Raw genomic sequence first — 22393 nt, 5'->3', positions numbered from 1 at the left:
GAGCAATGGGACGGAGCCGCCTCCCTGCACTTCCTGTTGGGAGGCCCTCAGGGGCATTCGGGGTGGCAGACAGTGTCCCGGGTGCCCCACCCAAAACCTTGTCTCGTTCTGCACGTCCCGCACTGAGAGCCGTACCTGCACGTGCAGGTGGGCACTCCGTCCATCAGGGCGGGTTGGGCGAACGTGCCAGAAGCCCAGGCCCTAAGGTCTGACCCGGCCCGACCCCTGCCTGCGGGCAGGAGGCTCGTTTCCCTGAGCTGGGCCTCAGCTTGTCCATCTGTGAAACGGGTGTAATGACCCAGGGGTCATGGAGTTGTCAAGTAAGCGCTGGGCAGGAAGGTGTTGGTGACCACAGCACAGGCCTCCCTGGAGGCCCCCCACCCCAGAGTGCAGGTGGTCCGGGGCCAGGGCTGCACAGGCCCCGGAGGACGCCCACGCTCGGACCGCCCGAGCGCGTCAGGGAGCCGAGCCTGAGCCGTTACAAAGCAGGAAGAGATCGTGTTTGTCTGAAACGCGTCACAAGGGAAGCCCACCACGGCCCCAGCTTGGGGGCTCGCCCGTGGAGACGGCTGCCCTGGGCAAGGCAGCCGGCAGGCCCACTGGGACCAGGAGAGGAAGCCCCACGGGCGGGCGGAAGCACCAGGGGCGGCTCTGCGGCAGGGGATGGGGAGGGGGTGCCCGTGGGCCTCCGGGCTGCTCTTGCCAGGGTCTGCGGACCTGATGTAACGCCCCCAGCCCAGCCTACCCCTGGCTCCTCGGTCAATCTCCGTGGGATTCAGTCAGTCGCTCGCTGAAAGGACGGCTTCCGGCCCCAGCCCGGCCGGGCCGTGACGCAATCTCCCCAGCTGGCAGAGGGCAGGCAGGCCAGGCGGGAGCTCCCCCTGCATCCGCGCCCGGGGAGCAGCGCCCTCTGCTGGCCTCTGCCGAGTCGGGGGGGGGGGGGCTGCACCCGGCGGCCTCGGCCTGGGGGGCTGGCGGCGCCGTCCCCATCTGCAAGGCGGGGTCCGCTCTGCAGGGGCGCTTGGCTCAGGCGCTGGAGGGGCGGGCATCAGTCCTTGCACTTTGTGGCTCTGGACCGCAGCCCCTTCTGTCCTGTCGCAGGCCAGCGCCGAATGTCACAGCGCCAGGGCCCGGGCCGCTGTCCACAGGAGGCTCAGCAGCGCGGCCAGCAGTGGGCCCGCGGCCCGCGGTGCTGCGGCGGCGATGGAGGTGCAGGAACAGACCTCGTAGGCGTCCTCTGAGCGGCTGTGGTCGCGCTGCCCCGGCCGGGCGTGGGCCCCTGCCTCTCCGTCTGCGCCCTCGGGGTCAGCGGGCGGGTCTCTGCAGACCAGCCAGTCCCGGGCCGTGGGCTGCGGGTACCCGGGCGCCACCTCCAGCTCGCCATCCAGCACCTTCCAGTACTCCTTGCCGCGGAAGAAGTAGGCGGCACCTGGGGGAGAAGAGGGCAGGCAGCTGAGCTCCGGCCGCTGCAGCACGCGGGATTCGGTGTAGACGGCAGGAGGACGGGATAGAGAGAGCTGCGGGGCCAGTAGGAAGGACGGACGTAGAATGTCTCAGGTGAGAGTCAGAGTCTTGGTCTCAGCCTACGGGGAGCCCATCTGTGGGCACTCAGAGCATTCCAGGCCTGGGAAAGCTCAAGGAGCCGCCTGGAGGCAGGGGGATGGATGAGATGACCTCTGCTTTTTCCCTACTATTTATTTAGTGAGGGCCTACTATGTGCCAGGCTGTTCTAGGTACTGGGGACATGGCTTTGCAAATAGAACAAATGAAACTTCCCGTACGGGTGGAGCTGCCCCTGTGGGAGGGTGCTGTACTTCTCACTGCAGCCAGGAGGCGCTGCAATGACGTTTGGGCGGAGGCCTGAAGCCGGTGGGTAAAGTGTTGGGGGGGGGGACGCACGGCAGGTGCAAAGGCCCTGAGGTGTGTGTGTGAGAGCAGGAGGCAAGGCTGCTATGGCTGGAGGGGTGACGGGGGCGAGGAAGGGACCCCGAGAGGTGAACAAGAGCCAGAAGGGGCGACCCAGGGGCCCCTCTGGGGGCGGGTGGTGTCTGCAGCCGGGGGGGGGGGGGGGGGCGGAGCAGACGCACGCATCTGCCGCTGGATCCCAGCTCCCCAGGTGTGGGGGCTGAGGCTGCCCCGGAGTCGCCCTTCCCCCCGCGTCCGGCTCACCATCGGACCAGCGCATGGCATCGTCGAGCGTGCTGGGGATGCCCCTCCACGGGGGGCTCTGGGCGGGGTGGCCAGGGTCCATGCGCCGTGTGTGCTCATCGTAGCGCCAGTACAGCTGGTCCTTAAAGAAATAAGTCTTGTCATTGTGGGCCCAGGAGAAGGCAGCATCGACGCCGCCCGGCGGGAGGCCGAAGTCCGAGATGGGCCGCGGGTATCCTTCCTCTACGTTATTGTCCTTAAACACCCAGTATCTGTCTCCTGGGGGCGAGAGAAAGAGCCGTGGGCCGGGGTTCGCCCAGCCCGCCGGGCGAGGGCCCCAGCCCTTGCTCCTCCCACAGACGGGCACCCGATGCGCAGTGCCCATGGCGGAAGTCCCAGGAGGGTTCACCGAGCGCCTGCTGTGCTCCCGGCAGGGGTCCCACACGTGCCACCAGCCTGGGGAGGCGGGGCCAGATGAGGCGGCCGCGTCACAGCCAGGGGGCAAGACTACCCGCTCCCACCCCGAGAAGCCACTTCGGTCAGCGGGGCCTTGTCCACTTCTGCTGTGAGGCGGGCTGAGCACGTTCACGGGCAAAGCAGGAAGGGCGCTGGGTGAAGGCCCACCGGACCTGCGTGTGTGCAGCCTTGTCAGATTACACAGAAGCAGAGCTTTAGAAATCACCAAGAACCTCAAATCCGCACGTAAAGCTTTTGGAAATGGTGTCATTAAGACCCTTGTTGGGTGTCCTTGACTCTGTGCTCTGGAAACACATCCTCAGCTGCTCCGCCGCAGGAGGGTGGGGATCAAATTTGGGTGTGTGTTGTCATGTCCCCCACTCCCGCCCGGTTTAGCAACAAATCGACCCTGTTATTTCGAAAACAAATGAGGGAATTCCCTGGCGGTCCAGCGGTTAGGACTCTGTGCTTTCACCCTGCAAGCTGCAAGGTGCGGCCAAAGAAACAAACAAAACAACAAATGAAAAAAGAAACAAATGAAAACAGAAGATACAAATGAAAAAGAAGCAAAACATTAAAAAGATCTTTGGCTGGACAAAGGACTGGAATAGACATTTCTCCAAGGAAGATATTCAAGTGGTCAGTAAGCATACGAGAAGATGCTCAACATCACTGATCATCAGGGAAATGCATGTCGAAACCCTAACGAGACACCGCCTCACACCCAGTAGGACGGGCACGATCAAACCTGCCCCCCGAAAACAGCAAGCGTAGGTGAGGATGGGGGGAATCGGGCACCGCTGGTGGGAATGTAAACTGGGAGCGGCTGCTGTGGGAGAAAGAAATAGTCCAGGACCCAGCAACCCCACCCCTGGGTATATACACAAAGGAACTGAAAGCAAGTTCTCAAAGAGCTATCCGTACACCCATGTCCACGGCAGCCTTATTCACAACGGCTAAGACGTGGAAGCAAGCCAAGTGTCCATCGACAGATGATAAAATGTGCTCCATCCACGCAATGGAACACGACTCAGCCTTGAAAAAGGAAGGCAATTCTGACCCCTGCCACACCGTGGATGACCTTGAGGACGTGATGCTCAGTGAAATAAGCCAGTCGCAAAAGGACAAATCCTGCGTGCTTCCACGATATGAGGCCCCCAGAGCAGACAAGTCCATGGAGACAGAGAGCAGGCTGGTGGGTGCCGGGGGCTGGGGGGGGGATGGGGAGTTAGTGTTTCATGGGGACAGTTTCAACTTTACAAGATGAAAAAGCTTTAGAGATGGACGGTGGTGACGGGTGCACACAGCGTGAAAGTACTTAATGCCCCTGAACTCTACACTTATAAATGGTTAAGACGGTAACTTTTACATTGTGTGTGTGTGTGTGTGTGTGTGTTTTACCACAATTAACAATACTTTCTAAAAGATCATCTGTCAGAGACTGGCAACAACTGAAGGAAACGACGGCACAGCTGCAGACAGGGCCCCGTCAATCACAACGAGAAGGGCCGTGAGGACTTCCTCTGAGTGGGGCACACGTGGGGTGACGTCGACAGGGCAGCCCGACCTGCTCCAGCGGACGCTGCCAGGCGAGTGCAGAGGCCCCAAGTGCCCACACTGTCTCACATTTCAAGTCTGGAGCTGTGGTTTCTCGTGGGGATCTCCCAATTTTTAAATGTTAAGAAATAATCCAAGTTACTTAGAAGATGCCAGACAGGTCCCCCCACCATGACTGTGGCCGGCCCTTGACATCCAGCCTGGGAGACGGTGATTCCACTGTCAGGGGGCGCGTCAGGGTGAGTGTGGAGGGGTCGAGCCCAGGCACCACACAAGGGCTCGAGGCCAGGTTGGAGAGCCTGGGTTAGGGCAGCAGGGTGGCTTCACTCTGGGGAGCTACAGACCCTGCACCCCCAAAACACAGCTGCACGTACATACAGCAGTGCGTGAGACTGAGGAAGGCTCACGGCCCCCAAGGCGCCCACAGAACTGGCAGGGCTCAGTCTCCTGCTGCAGGCGGGGCACCTTGCCTTTTCCCCAAAGAGACAGCACGCTCCCCAAGGGCAGGAACCACCACCCCAGCCCCGCCCGGGAGCGGGGCTGTTGAGGGTGAAGTGACACCCCTCCTCCAGTGGACCTGTCACCCTGGACTGAGATGGGAGAGCAGTCTCCCCCTGCTCTTAGGCTAAATCCAGCTCCTTCCCGCGGCCCCTGGCGAGGACCTGCACTTCCCACCCCCGCCTCCTCGCCCTTCACTCTGATCCAGCCTCATCACCCTCTTCCAGGTTCTTTCAATCAGCAAGCTTGTTCCTGCCTCAGGACCTTTGCACTGGCAGCTCCCTCGGCCTGGTATGCTGGTCCCACAGGTCTACCTGAAGTTAACTCCCTCATTACCTGCAGGCGCTTATCGTGTGTCACCCGGCCCAGAATGAGGGCAGGGATTTTCGTGTCTTGCCCACTGTGTGCTTGCAAGGCCTGCCACAGTGCAGAGCACACAGCAGGTGCTCAATAACTACAAACTGGTTGAGTGCACACGTGAACGTGAGCCTCTCTGCTCTGAGCTCTGGACCCACAGAGCAAAGCACAGGACTGGCCTCCTGCGTGGACGCGAGCTTTGGGGGTCCTGGGGAGCGCGGGCTGCGGCCCCCGGTCAGCGATGCCCGGCAGGCACCCAGATGGGGGGGCACCCACCTTTGAAGAAGACGATCTTGTGGTCACTGGTGCGCTCGTACACGGCATCCACGCTGTCCAGGCGCAGCGGCAGGCCCCGCCAGAAGCGGTGCACCCGTGCCGGCTGCAGCGACACCAGGTGCCGGTCCCGGGTCAGCCGCCAGAAGTACTTGCCTGGGGGGACACAGGGGGTGGGGCTGCAGGTGGCCGGCCTGGGGCCCGGGTGGGCTCTGCTCCTCTGTCCGCCAGCCGCTGGGCCCCAAGGGGGTTACCTTTGAAGAAGAAGGCCTCGCCTCGGATCTGGGCTACCGCGTCGAAGTGGCCACTGCATCTGTGGGGCACGTCCTTCCCGGGCCTGGGGGCAGAGAGAGGGCCGGGCTGGGAGCTGCCCGGGGAGCTGGGCTGGGCAAGGCCATGGGGACAAGCACCCCCGAAGGACCCTGCACGCCCGCATCACCGCCTGCAGGCCCAGCGACCACAGCAGTTTAGTCAAGAGAGAAAAGCGGGTGAAACAGCCCCACGCTCGCCGTGCAGGCTGCGAGACGGATCGCTGAGCGAGCGCACTGGACGAGCAGGCGCTCTCCACGCTGCCAGCGAAGCGTCGGGAAGCCAGCTGGGCACTTTCCACAGAAGCGCGGAGCGCGCGTGCCGGGACCCCGATTCTGAGTCTGGAGCCCTGTCCACGGACAGTACTCACAGCAACGTCATGTGTGACGACAAAAGGTCAGGAACTTAAATGCCCGCCGATCCAGGACTTAGAAACAGGGCAGGGCACACGCGTACCGCAGTGCAGCTCAGCCCCGAGACCCAGGCATCTTCACAGACACAGAGGCCTCCACGGGCCCTGGGGCCAGAGCTAGGGCACAGAGCAGCACAGGAGACATCCCCTGGGCTCACGCATGTACATCTACACGCTGGGCTCTCTACACACGTGTGGAATCTCTCTGGAAGGACACGCACACGCACAAATGTCTGCCCCAGGGAGGGGCTGGTAGGTCAGCGGCGAGGACTGACTTCGCTGTGAGTTGCTTTTTGTGCCCCTGGAATCGCGCACTGCTGGCAGGTGTTACTTATTCAATAAATAAGTGCAATGAAGACCAACAGTAACACAAGTTACAGCAACATCTGTGACCTCAGTGGCAATTCACCACATACAGCGGAGTGAGAAAAGCATGAAAACATCCCACTCTGGAAAACCAAACCTCGAAACAAACCAAACCACGGAAGCCTAAATACATAGATTTCTGTTTGTATTTTTGTGTTTAGTGTTTTGTGTGAGCGTGAAGGTGGCACGGAGGCATGCCAGGCTGTGAGGGCAAAGGTGGGAGGGGTGGACGGGGACGCCTCCCTGCAGATTCTGCGGCACTTGTTCCACTGGGGGGTGGGGGGGTGAGAGTAGGCAGGCTCTGACTGCTTTCACCACGGGGCTAGACGAATCCAAGCTGGGCCTTAAAAGGCGGACAGCTGCCGCGCAGCCTCCAGCACTGCCAGCCCTCCGGATGCTCCCTTGGGACAGCCACTCCAGGAATCCAGCCTCCGGCACGGGACACAGATGGTGCCCAGCTGAGCCCAGCCTTCGAGTCAGCCCAGCCCCGGCACCAGACCTGAGGCAAGATGCCCCCAGACGATCCCAGCCCCCAGCAGGTGTTCCCAACACCGCGGAGCCGACCCCCGACCCCCGGCCGTGCCCTGTCCGAGTTCCTGACCCACAGAACCCACGAGCCTCACGATGTAGTGGGGGTTTCATGCCATGAGGCAGGGCTGCTTGTTACGCAGCCGTTGATGACTGACTGGGATGAAGGGTGAGAGGAAATCGCACATTTGAAAGTCAAGGCCTCTGCACGGTTCTGGGCTGGGGTGAGCGGGGGGTCCCCTCCACTGTCTGTCCATAAGAAAAGAAACTAACTGTCACTCAGGGCTCAGCTGGCCCAGAAGCCCCACGAGCTCAGGACCCGGAGCCGCTGCTGGGGGCCGTGCTGGCCGCAGAGTGGAGACAAGGGGCCCACGGCTTACGGGGTGCTCGCGCGATCATCAGGGGGCTCTGGCAGGAGGGGCGGCTCCTCGGGCTCTGGGGCGTCTGGCTGTGCCGTTGGGGACACGGACTCCCGCACGCCTGTGGAGACAAGGAGGCTGCATTGGGCCCTGCAGACCCCACCACCCTTCCTGGAGCCGCCAGGACGGAGCCGGGGCCATCGGGTGGGTGGCACCGCGTCTTGACCGGGCCGAGCGCCGGGCTGCGGCGGTGAGCAGGGCAGGGGAGACTCCGTCCCTGGAGCCGGAGCCTCGGGATGCGTGAGCGGAAGGCGCAGGTGCCCCACTGACTTAAGGGCGGGTTTACAACCCCCGTCCCCCAACTCCACTCCTGGGCACAGACCCCAAATAACAGAAAACCGGTGTTCAGACAAAAAGCTGTACATGGATGTGCACAGCAGTGTTATTCATAATGGCCAAAAGGTGGAAACAACCCAAATGTCCACCAGCGGAAGAATGGATAAATAAAATGATCGGCTGTCAAAAGGAATGAATTACTGACGCACGCTACGCCAGGGAGGACCCTGGAAAACACACGCTGCGTGAAAGCAGCCGGACACAAAAGGCCACGCATTGTACGATTCCATTTATGTGAAACGTCCAGAAGAGGCAAGTCCAGAGACACAGAAAAGGGACGAGTGTTTGCCGGGGGCTGGGGAGTGGATGGGACGTGACTGCTAATGGGTGAGGTGGGATGGCGGGGGAAAGGGGGGCGAGATGAGAACGTTCTGGAAGTGGAGAGAAACGGCGGTTGAACAACATTGTGAATGTACCAAATGCTTTCAAAGGGTAAAAATCGTAAACTGTGCTTCAATAAAGGACGTCCACAGATGTCAGAAGGTGGGAAGCGCTGGGGCAACAGCGACGCGGGGGTGGGGCGGTCCAGGCGGGAGGAGAGGCTGCGACGCGGAATGAGGGGAGGCTGGCCTCCGAGGTGAGGCACCCCATCCCAGGCTTTAAGAGGACTGCTCTGGCCACTGTGGGTAGGGGCAGGCTGGCGTGGGGTTAGGGAGACCAGCATGGAGAAGGGGGGTGACTGGGGGAGGTTCATCACCCCCACCTTGCTCTCGCAGCTCCCAGGACAGACCTCCTTCTGCCCCTTGCCTGATGTGTCCCCAGCAGAAGGGGGCCCGGAGCTGGCCTGGGTCAGTCCTGGCTCAGCGCTCCCGTCTCTCAGTGGGGATGTGGTACCTACTTCACAGGTTGTAAAGACTGGATGACTTAATACATGTAAGTGCTTTGCATGGGCCCTGGGTCACCATCAACGTCAGCTGTCACAACCTGAAACCGTCTGGGGATTGGACGTGGGATCTTGCCCGGGGCTCTGAGATGAGCTCCGTGGAGAGGGCAGCGGGGGCCCCAGGTCCTAGGGACCCCTGGCGACACAACTCACCTGCTTATTCATTCCACACACACCGCGGGGCAGCCAGCGTGTGCCAGGCGGCCCCAGGTGCCGAGCGCGCAGCAGACAAGACAGAACCAGCCCTCTCGTGGGGCTCTGTGCTCTGGGGTCCCCGGCATTTCTGCCGTGGGGCTCTGTGCTCTGGGGTCCCCGGCATTTCTGCCGTGGGGCTCTGTGCTCTGGGGTCCCCAGCATCGCTGTCCCCATCCCCGGGTGACCCGTGACGGCTCTGGGGGGGACTCACCGTACAGCTGCCAGACGCGTACCCTGTCCTCATAGGGGAGCCCGTAGCGCAGCGGGTCACCCACCGGGCCCTGGTAGTACGGCTGCATGATGGAGCGTGTGGCCGCCACGTGGCTCAGCCCGATGGCGTGGCCAAACTCGTGGACAGCCACTGCGAACAGGTCCATGCCGTGGGCATCTGGGGACACAGGAGCCAGTGAGCCCAGGGAGGCACCGCCAGCTCCTGCTGGGCCACGGGGACGGGACCCGTGGGGTGAGGTGAGATGAGTCCGCCAAGCTGGTTACAGAGGAGGCCCCGGTCTGACAGACGGGTCCTATGGAGTCACTCAGGGCTTGTCTGCTTCCCAGGAGGCCCTGTGGAGTTCACAGGGGCCTCTCGGGCCCCGGGGGTCTCTTGGGCCCCCTCACCTCCCACGTGCCCCTCACAGTAAAGTTGGCAAACTATTCTGTACGGGCCACGTGGTAAATATTTCAGGCCTTGCTGGCCGTCAGGATCCCAAGTTACAGGGGTCACTGTAAGCTCCCTCAACCCCACAGCACTGAATAGATGTTCCAGGCCCCACAGGACGGGCCTGGGCTCCCATCAAGGCATAAAACCCACAGGTTCTACGGGGCCACTTCTGGCTCCTCCAGCTGGGATGCGCTCCCCAGCCTGGGATATAGACTCACCCCACGAGGCCCCCGTCTCCCCCGCCCGCACCTGCAGCCTGTGCCCCGCGGCTCTGCCCCTCGTCCCGCCTTGAAGCTAGGGGCCCGTGACTCCTTTGGCCAATGGGACTTAGCAGAAGTGATGGCGTGCCGAGGCCTCAGAGGCCTTCCAAGCTTGCACTCCCGCTTGGGAGCTGGACCAGGGGGAGGATAAGCCTGGCTCACGGAGTCACGTCCCAGGCCTGCGAGCCCAGCCCGGGCCCGCCAGGTGGGTTGCCCGTGCAGAGACGGCTGGAGGCAGAGCTGTCCTGAGCTGGACAGGTGCCCACGGCTTTAGGCAGGGGACCCGTGGCGGTTTCCTCTTCCTGGGGGGCTGGTGTGGCTCCCTACACCATCGTGGGCTCTGTCAGGGGCTGGGGGTCATGCGGGGTCCCCGGGGCCACCCCAACCCGGACGCACCTGAGGAGCGGAACGTCCAGGCCTCGTCATCGTCAAAGTGGGTGTCCCCTGCGGTGTGGTGGTCGCCCGGGAGGAAGGCGTGGGCCACCGCGCCGCCGGGGCCGTCGAAGGGGTAGCGGTCGTTGTGGTCAGCTGTGGAGAAGTCGATCTGGATGTCGGCGGCGCTGCCGGCCACCTCGTGGAAGTTCAGGGGCGTGAGGTCGCTCCAGACTTTGAGCGCGTAGTGCATGAGCGCGCGCACCGTGTCGCGGCCCAGGGGCGAGTCCCGCGGGAACGTGCGGACCCTGGGGCAGGCGGGGTCAGAGCCGGGTCGGTCACAGGGACAGGCCCAGTGCCCCCACCCCAGGCTGGAGTGCGCTCCCTGGAACAACTTGCCCCGGGGCGGTGGGGGGGCACCGGGGCCCTTATTTGGAAATGGGGTTTGCAGACGTAACTGGGGCGGGGATGGAGATGAGCTCATCCTGGAATAGGGTGGCCCCTAAATCCAGTGAGTGTCCTCACAACAGACAGAAGGGGCCACAGACGCGGAAGGAGGACACGTGAAGACGGAAGCAAGGATCAGAGCCACGGGCCCAGGGCTGCTGGCAGCACCCGGACAGGGGCTGGGCCGGATTCTCCCTCACAGCCTCCAAGGGACCTGTGGGCCCTGGACCTCGGGTTTCTGGCCTCCAGAACCGAGAGGATAAATTCCTGTCTCTTAAGCCCAGGTCTGTGGGTGCCCATTTTGGTCGACGCCCAGACCCCCGGAAAGGCCAGGCCCAGTGGAGCCCCGCCTGCCCACCTCCATGACAGGTTCCTCTTCCTCCACTTGGTCGGGGCCGGAGCCTGGCGCGTCCTTCGAGCCGGGGCTGCGGCTGGGAGGTCAGGGAGGGAACAGCGCGGGGTTCTCATCAGCGCCAGGGTGGCCTCATCTGCAGGGCGGGCGGGCGGGCGGGGGTCAGGAGCCAGGCCCAGCGCACGCGCACCCCCAACCAGGGATTCCCAGCAGCTCCCCGAGAGCTGGCCCCAAGCTCCAGTCCCGGCCCCTCGCTCTGCACCAGGTCTGGGGGGACGAGGCCCAGGCCTCCAGCTATGTCGGGCCCCCCTGCCAGGGGTGCGTCCACAGGCCAGGAGTGGGGGCTTTCAAAGCATTCACTGACGTATGGCAGGGATCTGAGCAGTCGGAGGGGGCACGGCCCCAACTCGGACCGTCGGCCAACGTTCGCTGCATCTCACGGGACACACACCCGACCGGGTCTGTGTGTGACACACGTGTCTACTCCCGAGAGGCCCGGGGACAGCCATGTTTTGATCAGCTGGCCCTTCGAAAAGTCTTTACAAAATTGGAATTTGTGGCCAAAATGTAAAAAGTGGGGTGCTCACATAAACCCCCCAGATCTCTGGTTTCTCCTGGAAAGCGGGCAGTTTCAACAGCACAGGCCTAGCACGCCAATGGGGCGACTCAGCTGGGGCATGGGTGGCCAGACCCCACTCCGACAGCTGGCCTGCCTGGCCCGTGGCATGGAGTTTGAGACCCCACTGAAAGTGTGGAAAGGGGGTCTGGGTGCGGCTGGTACACACTCACCCCCTGCTGTGCCCACGGCCGGGGACGGGGAGGGGATGACGGAGGGATCCCATGCGGCGGGAATCCTCCCTCCATCCCAGGAGAGCAGGGCAGGCTGGAGGGGGCAGTTAGGAGGAACTGGGCTCAGCTCACCCATCTCCCACTGCACCCTGAGAACTGACCCAGGACGCCAGTGGCCTCCAGGCCTCCGAACTGCTGCATGGCCACGATGGCCTTGGACAGCTCCTCTGGCGTCTGCAGCTGCCCTGTGTCGGGGTCTGCTGGGGGCAGGTAGCCGAACCTGCTCAGCCACTCCTGCGGGCAGAGAGTACAGTGAGGGGTGGAGGGGGAGCTCAGCCCCACAGAAGAGCCACCTGCCTGGGGCCATCACTGCGGGGAGGGGCAGGCCTCTCCTAGCCCTGATCAACACTCCAGCCCCTGCCCAGTAGCCCACAGGGCGTCTCATGCTCCTTCCTTGCCTAAGTGTCTTAATAAACTTGATGCCCCTTAGATGGGTGGGTTTGAGCAGTGCACAACCTGTGCGACTGCTCATGGCAGCCTGCCCCACCTCACTCCTCCTGAGGCAGCAAAATGCCCAGGGGACACTTCCGGAAGTGAGATTTTTAAAAGGTTATTTAACATCGTGAGCGCCCAATTCAGGCCCGGAGCTGGCTTGTGAGGCAGCAGTTTAGGACCCAAGGTCTGAAACCCGTGCTGAGAAGGGCAATGGGCTCAGAATCTGGTTTTAGGAATCTGGTTATGAGCTGCATGTGCACAGTAGTTAAGAGCCCAGGCTCTGGAGCGAGGCTGCCTGGGTGCAAATCCCACCCAGACCCCTCCTCACTGTGCAACTGAGGCAAGTCACACCCGCTCTGGGCTGTTTCCTCGCCTATGGATGTGAGGATATAAAGAGTTAGAACGTGGAAATGCTCACATCAGCCCTGACACAGGTACCCTCCATATAAGGTGTGTGTTGTCAGCGGACAGCTCCGATGCAAAGTGCCCCAGTGGGGGTCCTCTGAGCAGGAATGGGGGGCAACCCTTTATACCACGGACACACATAGAACCCCTTTACCATCTGTGGGGGGCCAGGGGACAGGGAGGCACTGATGCCATCCGTGGGGACCTCCTGGGGGGCTTCTGTTTCTTCAGCTGCCACACGGCGCTCATGCCCACTTCCCAAGCCATGTGACAATCCCATAAAAAGCACTCAGCCGGGCTTCCCTGGCGGCAGTGGTTGAGAATCCGCCTGCCGATGCAGGGGACATGGGTTCGAGCCCCGGTCCGGGAAGATCCCACATGCCGCGGAGCAACTAAGCCCGTGCGCCACAACTACTGAGCCTGCGCTCTAGAGCCTGTGAGCCACAACTACTGAAGCCCGCACACCTAGAGCCCGTCCATGCTCTGCAACAAGAGAGGCCACTGCAGTGAGAGGCCACTGCAGTGAGAGGCCCGCGCACTGCAGCGAAGAGTAGCCCCCCTCGCTACAACTAGAGGAAGCCCGCATGCAGCAACAAAGACCCAACGCAGCCAAAATAAATAAATAAATAAATGTCCTAAAGGATAAAAAAAAAAAGCATTCAGCCATATGGACGCAATGCCAGGGGTGGGCTCATCAGCCAGCTTCAGATGACCCACAGGTGGGTGGAAGGCAGGGTTTGGGAGATTCTCTGAGCTCCACCCCCTCCCAGACCAGGCTTCAAGAAATGCACCGACTTGCAGGTCTATTGTTTTTTTTTTTGGTGGACACTTAAAAAATCCTCGATTCATTTATGCTACCTGCAGGGCCCCCAGAAGCTTGCGAGTTTGCAGCCCCTGCCTGAGGACTCCCCGCCCCGGGGATCTGACCCCACAGGGGGCCCAGAGGGTACTCAGTGGGAGGGGGTCTATCCTCCTGGAATTCCCAGGTAATGTAACTGACCAGGAGGGTCCTCAATGATTTGCATATAATTTGCATACACCTGCAGCAGACTAGCTGGATTCCCTCCTTTCCAGGAAACACTGAGTCCTTGCTGGGGTTCTCTCTGTTCCGTTACCTCCTCCCCAACTCCTGAAGGAACCCCCAGAATGCACAGAACTGGGGGACCGGGAGACCCCCCTCAGGTCTGGGGGTCCCTCTTAGACCCAGGCAGCACAGTGCACAGCAACCAAGGGGCGCTCCCGGTGGACACCCAGGTGACATCCTGTGCCCAGACGAGGGGAGCACGAGGGCCGGGCAGGCTCACCCCGACCCGGGCTCTGCCCTCTGTGCTGTTGAGGCCTCTGCCACCCCGAGCACCCTTCTTTCGGGAGGACCACCCTTCACATCACTTCAAACACATTTAAATGCGTCCCGTCAGCCGTCAACAGGATTTACTGAGTCCCCCGGCTAATCAGTGTCTGAGAGCATTCCAGGTTACAGATGCGTATTTGTATCCACTTTGCTGTACTAACAGAAACTAACGCGACATTGTAAGTCAACTATACTCCAATAAAAATTATTTAAAAAATGTGTGCTTGTGGCCACGCATCTTGGGGGAAAGTTTTACATGTGCTTTAAGGTTTTAATGCTGCCGTTTTCTTTCTGAAAGTCAGAAAACACACACACTCTGCAGCTCTTTGTTAAGACTGCAGGACTGAGCTACAGAGCCTGGAGGCGCCCAGCGCCACGAGGAATCCCTCCGGGGTGTCCTCAGACCGGACACGATGCTGGGTGAGGATGCTGTCCCCACTCTCCTTACCAGGTAATGGCCCACCCAGGCAAGCGCCTTTCCCCACCCAGGCCAGTTGCTTTGGGTGGGCAGGGGCTGAGACAGCCTGGGGGGACCACCCGTCTCCCGGCTGTCCCCTTCCAGGCTGGGATAGCAGCTGGGCGTCTGATCGTAGCAGAGCCCTGCTCCGAGGCCTCGCGGGGCTCCATGGGGCTCACAGAGGAGCTGCGCCCTCTGCTGCTGGGCAGCCTGGCCCGAAGGCCAAGCGCACCTTTGGGCTTCAGGCCTCAAGAGCACCTCAGGTGGTTTGGGAACGTCTGCTAACACTGAAAAGCAGGAGGTTTCAGCTACAGGTCAGAACAAGGGCAGAGCCGAGGGCCTGTGCCGGCCTGGGACAAGCTCTGCTCCGACCGCGGCCGGCAGCCACTGCAGCCTGCAGCCCCTGCTGCACGCAGGAGCACAAGAAGGGACCAGACCTGAGGGGCTGGCGGGAGGCAGGGGCTCCCTCCCCCTTTCCCCGCAGGCTTGGGCTCAGACATCCCACCTGCCCCCAGCGCAGCTCCCTCCCCCATCGCAAAGCCCGTCCCTTCTCTTCACACCCAGGCCCACCTCCTCCCCGTGGCCCCACCAGTGGCGGTGGGCTTCTGTGTCGATTCCTGGACAGCTCGCTGGGGGAAATCCTCAGGAGGTGTCTGACGACAGGACGAGCCCCTGGCAGCCACCGGCCCTCAGGTGATGCATGGATCGGGGGGCCTGAAGAACCCACGGGGACCCTAGCCCAGCCTGAGCCATCCTGTTCTGCCTTCGGTGGAAACACAAGTGTCCCCGACAAGAAGCCCCCATCCCTGCTGGGAAGGAACAGTCACCCTAGAGCCCTGGGAGGGAGGGGGCGTCTCGGACAGCCCCTTTCTCTCTCTCTTTCTCTCTCCCTCTTGCCCTGCCAGCTCGTTCCCCTCTTCAGGGGAGACAAGCAAATTCCCGAAGGGCCGGGGTTTCACTTTTTTTCCTGGTACACGCTGGAACATCACAGAGGAACCAGGCTGAGAGCCCGTCCTCAGGGCCGGGTCCTTGCATGGGGCGAAGGCTGACAAAAGCCCCGCCTCGGCTGCCCCTGGAGCCCGCGCAGCCCCGATCCCTGCACCCACCGCAGTGGTGCCCGCATGAGGACGGCCCCTGGGGTGGGGGCCCTGCCCCTTTCCCCCCAATACCCTGCAGAGCCTGTGGGTCGCGGGGGCCAGCCCCCTCCTGTGCTCATCCACTGGTCCTCCCTTCACTGTCACCACGGCTACCGTGTCTCCAGGGCAACGAGGCTGTGTGGGCAGAGGGTGAACTTTCCAGAAGGCTGAGGGGAGGGGGGAGGGGTGGGAGCGAGGGGAGCCCCAAACCCGCAGGGGCTGCCCCGCCTTGGAGAATCGCTAACAGCCAAGGACATGCTCTCACCCTCCTCCCCGCAAGGACCCCCGTGAGCTGAGCCATTACTGCAGATGGGGAAACTGAGGCCCAGAGAGGTGGGTGTCCTGCCCAAGGCACTGGCAGGAAGTGGGGCGCCGGCCCCTCCCGCAAATGCAGTCACCTACCATCCCTCCCGTGGCTTTCCCATTCGCCCTGCCCAGCCCCCGCCTGGTCTTGTTTTTCTCTATATCGCTGGTTGACACAACGTGCATTCGTTCACAGCGTTAACGATGTTTAACGATGTTTAACGCACACACCACAAAAGCCCCTCCTGACCTCAGCAGTCACAGGCCAGTGGGCCATCGCCGCCACGGAGCGGCCCCGCGTTCACGTCTGGAGCGGCCCTCGGCCCAGCAGGTCAGCCGTCAAGTGCAGGCACCTGCGGCCTCGCGGCTGGCTCCCAGGGGGCGCAGCAAACCAACCTTCCACAGACGGGTGGACCAGTGGGCGAGGGAAGGCCGCGCTGCGACGTGCTGTACAGCGCCGGTGCCGGTAAACAAGAAGTGCTTACTGTGTGCAGTGCCCCTGCAGGTCCCTCCCACAGCCCCAGGCCTGGCCACTGCTGTCCCCACTTACGGGGGGGAATGAGGGCTCGCCGCACGCGCTGGCCGTGGGAGCAGGACCGGAGCGAAGCCACCGGGACCCCGGGACGCCTGTCGGCTCGCCGATGCCCCGTGAGGGGCCTGTGTCTGGCCGGGACAGTGGGGACGGCGGCTGAACTGTCGGCGCCCCCTTCGCCCTCCGTCTCTAACTGGATTCCACCAGCCTCGTCTGGAGCGGGTATGGAGAGCGGTGTCATTAGCCCCACGGCACAGTTGAGGAAACGGAGGCCCAGGGCAGTGCAGACAGCGTCACAGCGCTGGGGGAGCGGAGGCGGGCGGGCGGTGGCTTTAGAGCGCCCACCCCCACCCCCAAACAGTAACAGACCCTTCGGCACCCACCGCGTGCCGCCGGCTCTGCACCTTCACCCACTCACTGCTCAGCACCCACGGGGCGGTGTCACCATCACCTCCACGTGCAGCTGCGGAAATGGCTCACGGTCCCAGGGCGCAGCTCTGGCTCAAGTCTGTGTCTGACCCGCTTGGCCGTCCGGGCGCTAAAGACCCAGAGCTAAAGGGGTTGGTGGCCCCCGGCAGGGTGCGTCTTCCTCCAGGGGCTGCTGGCGGTTGGGATGACCCCTTGCCCCAGCATCTTCCCCAGGGGGATGCTCCCAGAACCTCCTCTGACGGTCCACCCGTCCATCCGACACCCTCCCCGAGGGATCCCTGTGCCAGGTGCCGGGGGGACAGGGAAGGTCTGGGGAGACACCGTCCTGCTGTCTACCCAGAAGGGACAGTCTTGCACGGAAAGCCAAAGATAAACACGTGATAAGTGTCACAGATGATAAATGATTAGTGATCCTAATGGCCAACGATTATTGAGCGCTGCTCAATTACTCACAGCACCCACAGGGGAAAGCTGTGAGAACAGGGGTCTGTGGGGTTCAGTTCACGCTTGGCACACAGTAGGCGCTCAACAGAGAACTACTGAAATGATCTTATAGGTGGGCGCTATTATTATGACCATTTTACAGATGAGGAAACAGGTGCAGAGAGGTCAGGACACTTGCCCATGGTCACACAGCCAGACAGTGCAGAGCTGGGAGGGGAACCCAGGCTATCTGGCTTCAGGGCCTATTCCCAGGACCGCTGTGCTATGAGGGGAAGTGAGACAGGGTGGAGGGGCTCCTTAAATGGGTGCTCGGGGGGGTGGCACCTGAAGGATGAGAAGGAGCTGGCCAGATGATGAGCCGAGGTGAGAATTCATGGCAGTGGGAACAGCTCGTGCAAAGGCCCTGGGGCAGGAACCAGCCTTGGAAGTTCAGGGAGCAGAAAGGAACTGGTAGGACTGGGGTGCAGAGGGAAGAGAGGATGGAGGAGTGGGCAGGCGGGCCAGGGAAAGGGGGGAAGTGGGTCCCGCATCCTGCCCAGGCCACTATCCATCCCTCCTGAGAGCTGGACAGTGCCTGGGAGGGACACAGCAGGCTGTCGGCTAGCGTGTGACAGACGCACCCGTCACCCCTCCCGTGCTCAGCAGAGGCCCTGCACCCAGAGCATCTCACTGGAAGCTCCGAGCCACCATTAACCGAGAGGCAAAAACCACATGCACGCAAAGCACCCTCGGAAACCCCCAGGAAGGCACTGCATCAGGGAGGACCCTGGTGAGCCCTCAAGCCCTTGTCCCTGTTCCCACACCCCCTCCTCAGAACACGAAGGCAGCTTACTGCCTGCAGACGCTGTGGTGAGAGATTCAGGGGCATCACCCAGGGAACGTCCCCACTGCCCCGCTCTCATGGCCCCACTTTACAGACGAGGAGACTGAGGCCCAACGCTCAGATCGCAGGCTGTGAGCAGAGGCTGGCCCCAGAGCCCCTTGAAAGAGCAGCGACATTTCCTCAGCTGCCAGGCTGCTCGCCAGCCCGTTTAGTCAGCTTCCACAGTCCCGGGGCTCAGACCACAGGCGGCCAGTGCGGTCCCGCCCACGCCACAGGCCCCCGAAAGCACCACAAAGACTTCTCAGTCATCCAGACGCCCTAGGCCATGAGTGTCTGGGAAATGACTCACTTGTTGACAACGTGCCTCCAGGGTCGGGGAAGGGCCCAGTTGGGTCCTAAGCTCTGGGAGGGGAACCTGGAGGCGAGGCTCCCCTCTGGGCGGCTCAGTGACACCATCCCTGGTCCCCTCGGTTGGGTTCCCTGACTGCAGCTGAGAGGGTGTTCCCGGCCCCAAGCCAGGTCTGATACGGGTCCTGAGTGCACCGATGCGCCAGACGCTTGCTGGGGACCCAGAGGCGACTGGCTGAGGCCAGGGTGACGGTCACCCCCGCCACCCCCCTCCCTACCCCCTGGAGGGGGATACGTGCTCACAGGAGCTCCAGCCCCTGCCCAGCCCCCTGGGCCGCTATTCCCGGCCACCCTCACATACTCTCAGCCACAAGCCACTGTCACCGTCTGGGTGTCAGACATCAAAAGACCTGCCAACACGCGTGGTACAAGGCACAAGAGCTCACAGACTTTGCTGCTGGGATAGAAACCTGAGAACAAGCTTTAGAGGACGGTGGCGAATCTGCCAACATACGATACGTTACGTGCATACCTGTCACCTGGGCTCCCCCAGTATGGGTCCCTCACATACTCACGTCGCAGTAAGCGGGCGTCCTGGCAGCTCCTGGCTACGGCGAACTATTAGGAACAGCCTGCCCGTCCGTGCGGGGGTCTGGCTAATGGACGTGACATCCGTGCAGTGAAATGCGACGGGTGGAAAGAAAGAACCAGGAGGACGGAGACATTCCAACACGGACCGTTCTCCAGGATAGACTGGGAAGTGAAAACCGCAGGGCGCGCGGCAGTGGGCAGCAGGTCGTCATCCGTAGAAATAAGGGACCGAGGTCCCCATGCCCTTTTACGTGCCCAGATAACCTCTGGAAGGATCCTCAGGAAATGAGGGAGACAACGGCCCCTGCAGACCCTTCTGCATGGCCTGAATATTCTGCTGTGGGTATTACCTACTCAGAAATAAAATAATGAAAACGGGCCCAGAAGGACTTGCGGCTCAGTCGACAACCCCAGGAGGGCACGGGGCTCTTTTGTCCCGCTCGCCGAGGCCTGAAAGCCCACCGTTAGACCGGAGCGTCAGGCCTCAATCCAGTGCTTTGTTCTCCTCTGAGGCTCGGGCGGGCTGGGCTGGGCAGCCCCCTCCCGGGGACAGCCAGCGCACAAGAGACCCGCTGGGCACAGCTCTGTCTGGCAGAAGCTGGGTCACACTTACAAAGGGGCCCTTCTCCTCACTGGCAGCCCTAGATCTGAATATCCAGTCAGTGGGCCCCTGGGGGCAGCGTGCAGAGCGGGGTGGAGGGGAGTCCTCCCTCCTCCCCGCAAATCCCTGCTGGTCTCCCAGCCTTCCGGCACCTCCGGGTCTGATGCGCTGAGGTGTCATTCCCCCGAAGGCCACCAGAGACCGCCCTCGGCCCGCAAGTCGGGGGCAGGAGGCAGGAAGGTTTCTCTCACTCAGGCTGGAGGGGTCCTGGCCTTCCCCGGGTGGGGCGGGGGTCTCTCTGGGCAAGGGCAGCATCCTCTGCTCTTTATGCGCCGGGTCGTATACCAGGGCCCTGCTGTCTCTGGGGCTCCAGGCTGGGGAGCCACGTCCCCTGCCCAGTGCCCCGTTGCCGGGGAACCCAGGGGAGCAGGGAGAGGCGGAGGCATGGCGGTGCAAGCCAGGAGCCGGAGTGTGCACCTGACCCGCTTCCTCTGGGTGGGCGGCGAGAAACTTCAGAACAGCCCTGGGCGAGACACACGCACTTGGCTGGGCCAGGAGCTCCACGCCCTGAGCGTGCGGGCCCGACCCCCAGGAACCCTCCCGTGGGGCCCCTCACAGCTGGAAGGTGGGAGCCTGGTTCTACTACCACCCAGCCCAGACCTAGAGACTTGATGCCCTCAGACACCCCAGGGCCCGGAGGAGGTGGGCAAAGGCACCCCGATTTCAGAGCAGTTTGGCTGGGAGGAAGCGGCGCTAGGGACCCTCTGGCGTCTGGATGCAGACAGCAGGGACCGTGGTCGTTCCCCCGCAGGCGGCTGCAGGGGTTGCGGCAGCTGGGCGGGGGTGGCCGAGTCCTGCCAACCACGGGGCTGCGGATGCCGCCCAAACGCCTGCACTGGCCTGAAAGCCACCCGGAGCTCGAGAATGCCACTGGCCTGGGAGAGGAGCCTTATCGGCAGCCCTTTAGGAGACTGCCGTGGGCCGGGGGCGGAGGCAGGGAGCAAGGTCCCCGGCCCTGTCCCTTCATCTGTGCAAGTGAGGGCAACTGCAGGGGCGGAAGCCTCAGAAGGAATCTGCTTAATCCACCGCCCTGCTCTCGCCCTCGCCTGGCCTCCCGGGGCCCGGGGGTGGCGAGACCCATAAAGTCTGATCTAAATCTTCCAGGTCCCGAAGCGGAGGCTCCAAGCCTGGCGGGCTGAAAGGGGGAGGGGCTGTGGGAAGAAGACACTGCGCAGTCCCCCAGTATGGTTTCCAAGCCAGTGGGACAGCTGATACTGAGGGAGGGGCGCAGGAGAAGGCGGGACGGCTACATCCGAGCCCGGGAATGGGAGGGGGACTCCAGCAGGCTCAGGACAGGGACAAGGGTGGCAAGGCAGGGCTGGCCACCCTGGGGGTGGAAGGAGACAGGGACTTGGGCCAAGATCCATGCCCAGCAGGGGGCTGGGAGGCCGGCTCCCTTGCTCCCCAACGTCTTCAACATCCTCAACGGAGCAAACTCGAAACCACCGACTTTCCGGGGCGCCCACACTCAGCAGCCCTGTCTTTTTCTCGGTTGGGGGCGCGCACCCCTCCCCCCGCCACTCCCACGGGGAACGCACTCGGGACCGCCCTGCTCTGGGCGGCTGCGACTGCTGTCCCACCCGCCTCAGGGGCCCCTTTGGGGCTACACGGAGCCGGTAACGGGGCTGGGGCCAGTAAGCCCCCAACCTCCGCGGGCTCCGGCGACTGCGGCGGGCTCTTTCCCAGACCCGGGTGCGCGCGCGTAAGACACTCAGACTGTGACCCAGCCTCAGCCTTCCTGCCCAGGAAATGGGTGCAGGGCGTCCAAGTTCCCGCAGGCACCGAGGCGCCCCGATGGGGTCTCCCCGGCCCGCGGGAGCCCTGCATCCCGGCCGCGCACTCACCACTCCCAGGCTGAGGTCCTCGGCTCGGGGCGCGGGTGCAGCGCAGCCCCCACGGGCGGCCAGCGCGAGCAGAAGCAGCGGCAGCGGCGGGACCCGGGCCAAGGGAGGTGGCGGGCCGGGCCCCCGGGTGGCGCGGCGCCGCATCGCGCTCACAGGGCGGACGGCGCGGCGGTGGCAGTCCCCGCGCCCGTGCGCCCCGCGCCCGCGCGCCCCGAGCCCGCGCCAGGCTGCCTGCCCGACCGAGCCCTGCGCCGCCTCCCAGCGGCGGGGCGGGGCATGCTAATATATGTTAATGAACGCCGCCGGCGCTCCCTCCCTCCGCCTTAAAGGGCCCGCGCCCCGCTCCCGCCAGAGTCCCGCGCCCCCTGGAGGATGCTCAGAGCTCACCCACGCCCCGCCCGGCGAGTCCACACGGGGACCTTGGCTGCGGCGGCCCGAAGGAAGACACTTCCTGAGTGTCCCCAGACGGCCCCGGGGCGGCGGAGGCATGCAGACGGGGGCACAGTCCGGGGCTCTGTGCCGGCCTCCGGGGAACGGATCCCGCCTCCCGCCCGACAGCTCGTACGTGGACCCCGCGCGCCAAGCACTGTTTCACGGTCAGGGCTGGGGACCCGGAGCGGCAGCCGCAGCGCGCCCGGCGGACGCCTGGGGGAGCCTTTGCACCGTGGTAGAAGGGAGGTGGGGTCGGATGGCGGTTGAGGAGGGAGAGTGGGAGGGGTCGGGGTAGGGGTGGGAGCAGGGAGGGGCTGGGGGCGTGAGAGGAGCCGGGCTGCAGCGGGGCTGGGGGTGGGAGCTCGGGAGGGACTGCGGGAGGGGGTGGGGTGAGAGACTGGGAGGGGCGCGGGCGGCGGCCCTGACTCTGGTGGGGTCTGGGCGCAGCTGGGAGTCAGCGAGGGCCGTGGGTCTGTGGTCGCTGTGGGTTTGAGGGCTGGGTTTTCGGGCAGAGCCTCCTCTCC

General features: G+C 63.2%; 1 protein-coding gene across 2 annotated transcripts; it reads right to left on the bottom strand.

Annotated features, from left to right (window-relative positions):
• Positions 1–483: 483 nt before the first annotated feature.
• On the bottom strand, positions 484–21568 carry MMP17 (matrix metallopeptidase 17). Of its 2 annotated transcripts, XM_060121454.1 has the most exons (10): positions 21438–21568; positions 11780–11912; positions 10836–10965; positions 10055–10338; positions 8949–9125; positions 7285–7384; positions 5544–5626; positions 5293–5445; positions 2170–2427; positions 484–1429 (listed from the first exon to the last, which is right to left on the bottom strand). In XM_060121454.1, exons 2-10 carry the CDS (start codon positions 11817–11819, stop codon positions 1116–1118), a joined length of 1539 nt encoding a protein of 512 aa, XP_059977437.1. In that variant the 5' UTR covers positions 11820–11912; positions 21438–21568; the 3' UTR covers positions 484–1115. The 2 variants fall into 2 exon arrangements, with proteins under 2 accessions (XP_059977437.1, XP_059977436.1); XM_060121453.1 differs by lacking the exon at positions 21438–21568 and having other exon boundaries at positions 11751–12154.
• Positions 21569–22393: the final 825 nt, after the last annotated feature.

The sequence above is a fragment of the Lagenorhynchus albirostris genome, chromosome 14, assembly GCF_949774975.1.
Source record: "Lagenorhynchus albirostris chromosome 14, mLagAlb1.1, whole genome shotgun sequence".
Lineage (NCBI taxonomy): Eukaryota > Metazoa > Chordata > Mammalia > Artiodactyla > Delphinidae > Lagenorhynchus > Lagenorhynchus albirostris.
Note: the sequence above shows the minus strand (reverse complement) of the source record. Positions and strands in the feature narration are given on the sequence as shown.

Bases quoted from the DNA above. Each gene is read 5' to 3' on its own strand.
- MMP17 (XM_060121453.1), bottom strand. From the start codon at position 12,150: ATGAGCAGTCGCACAGGTTGTGCACTGCTCAAACCCACCCATCTAAGG. The intron at 10,966-11,750 runs GTGAGCTGAGCC...CCCGCCCTGCAG, and splicing joins CAGGGTGCAGTGGGAGATGG to ATGAGGCCACCCTGGCGCTG. The intron at 7,385-8,948 runs GTGAGTCCCCCC...TTGTCTCCACAG, and splicing joins ACGCGTCTGGCAGCTGTACG to GCGTGCGGGAGTCCGTGTCC.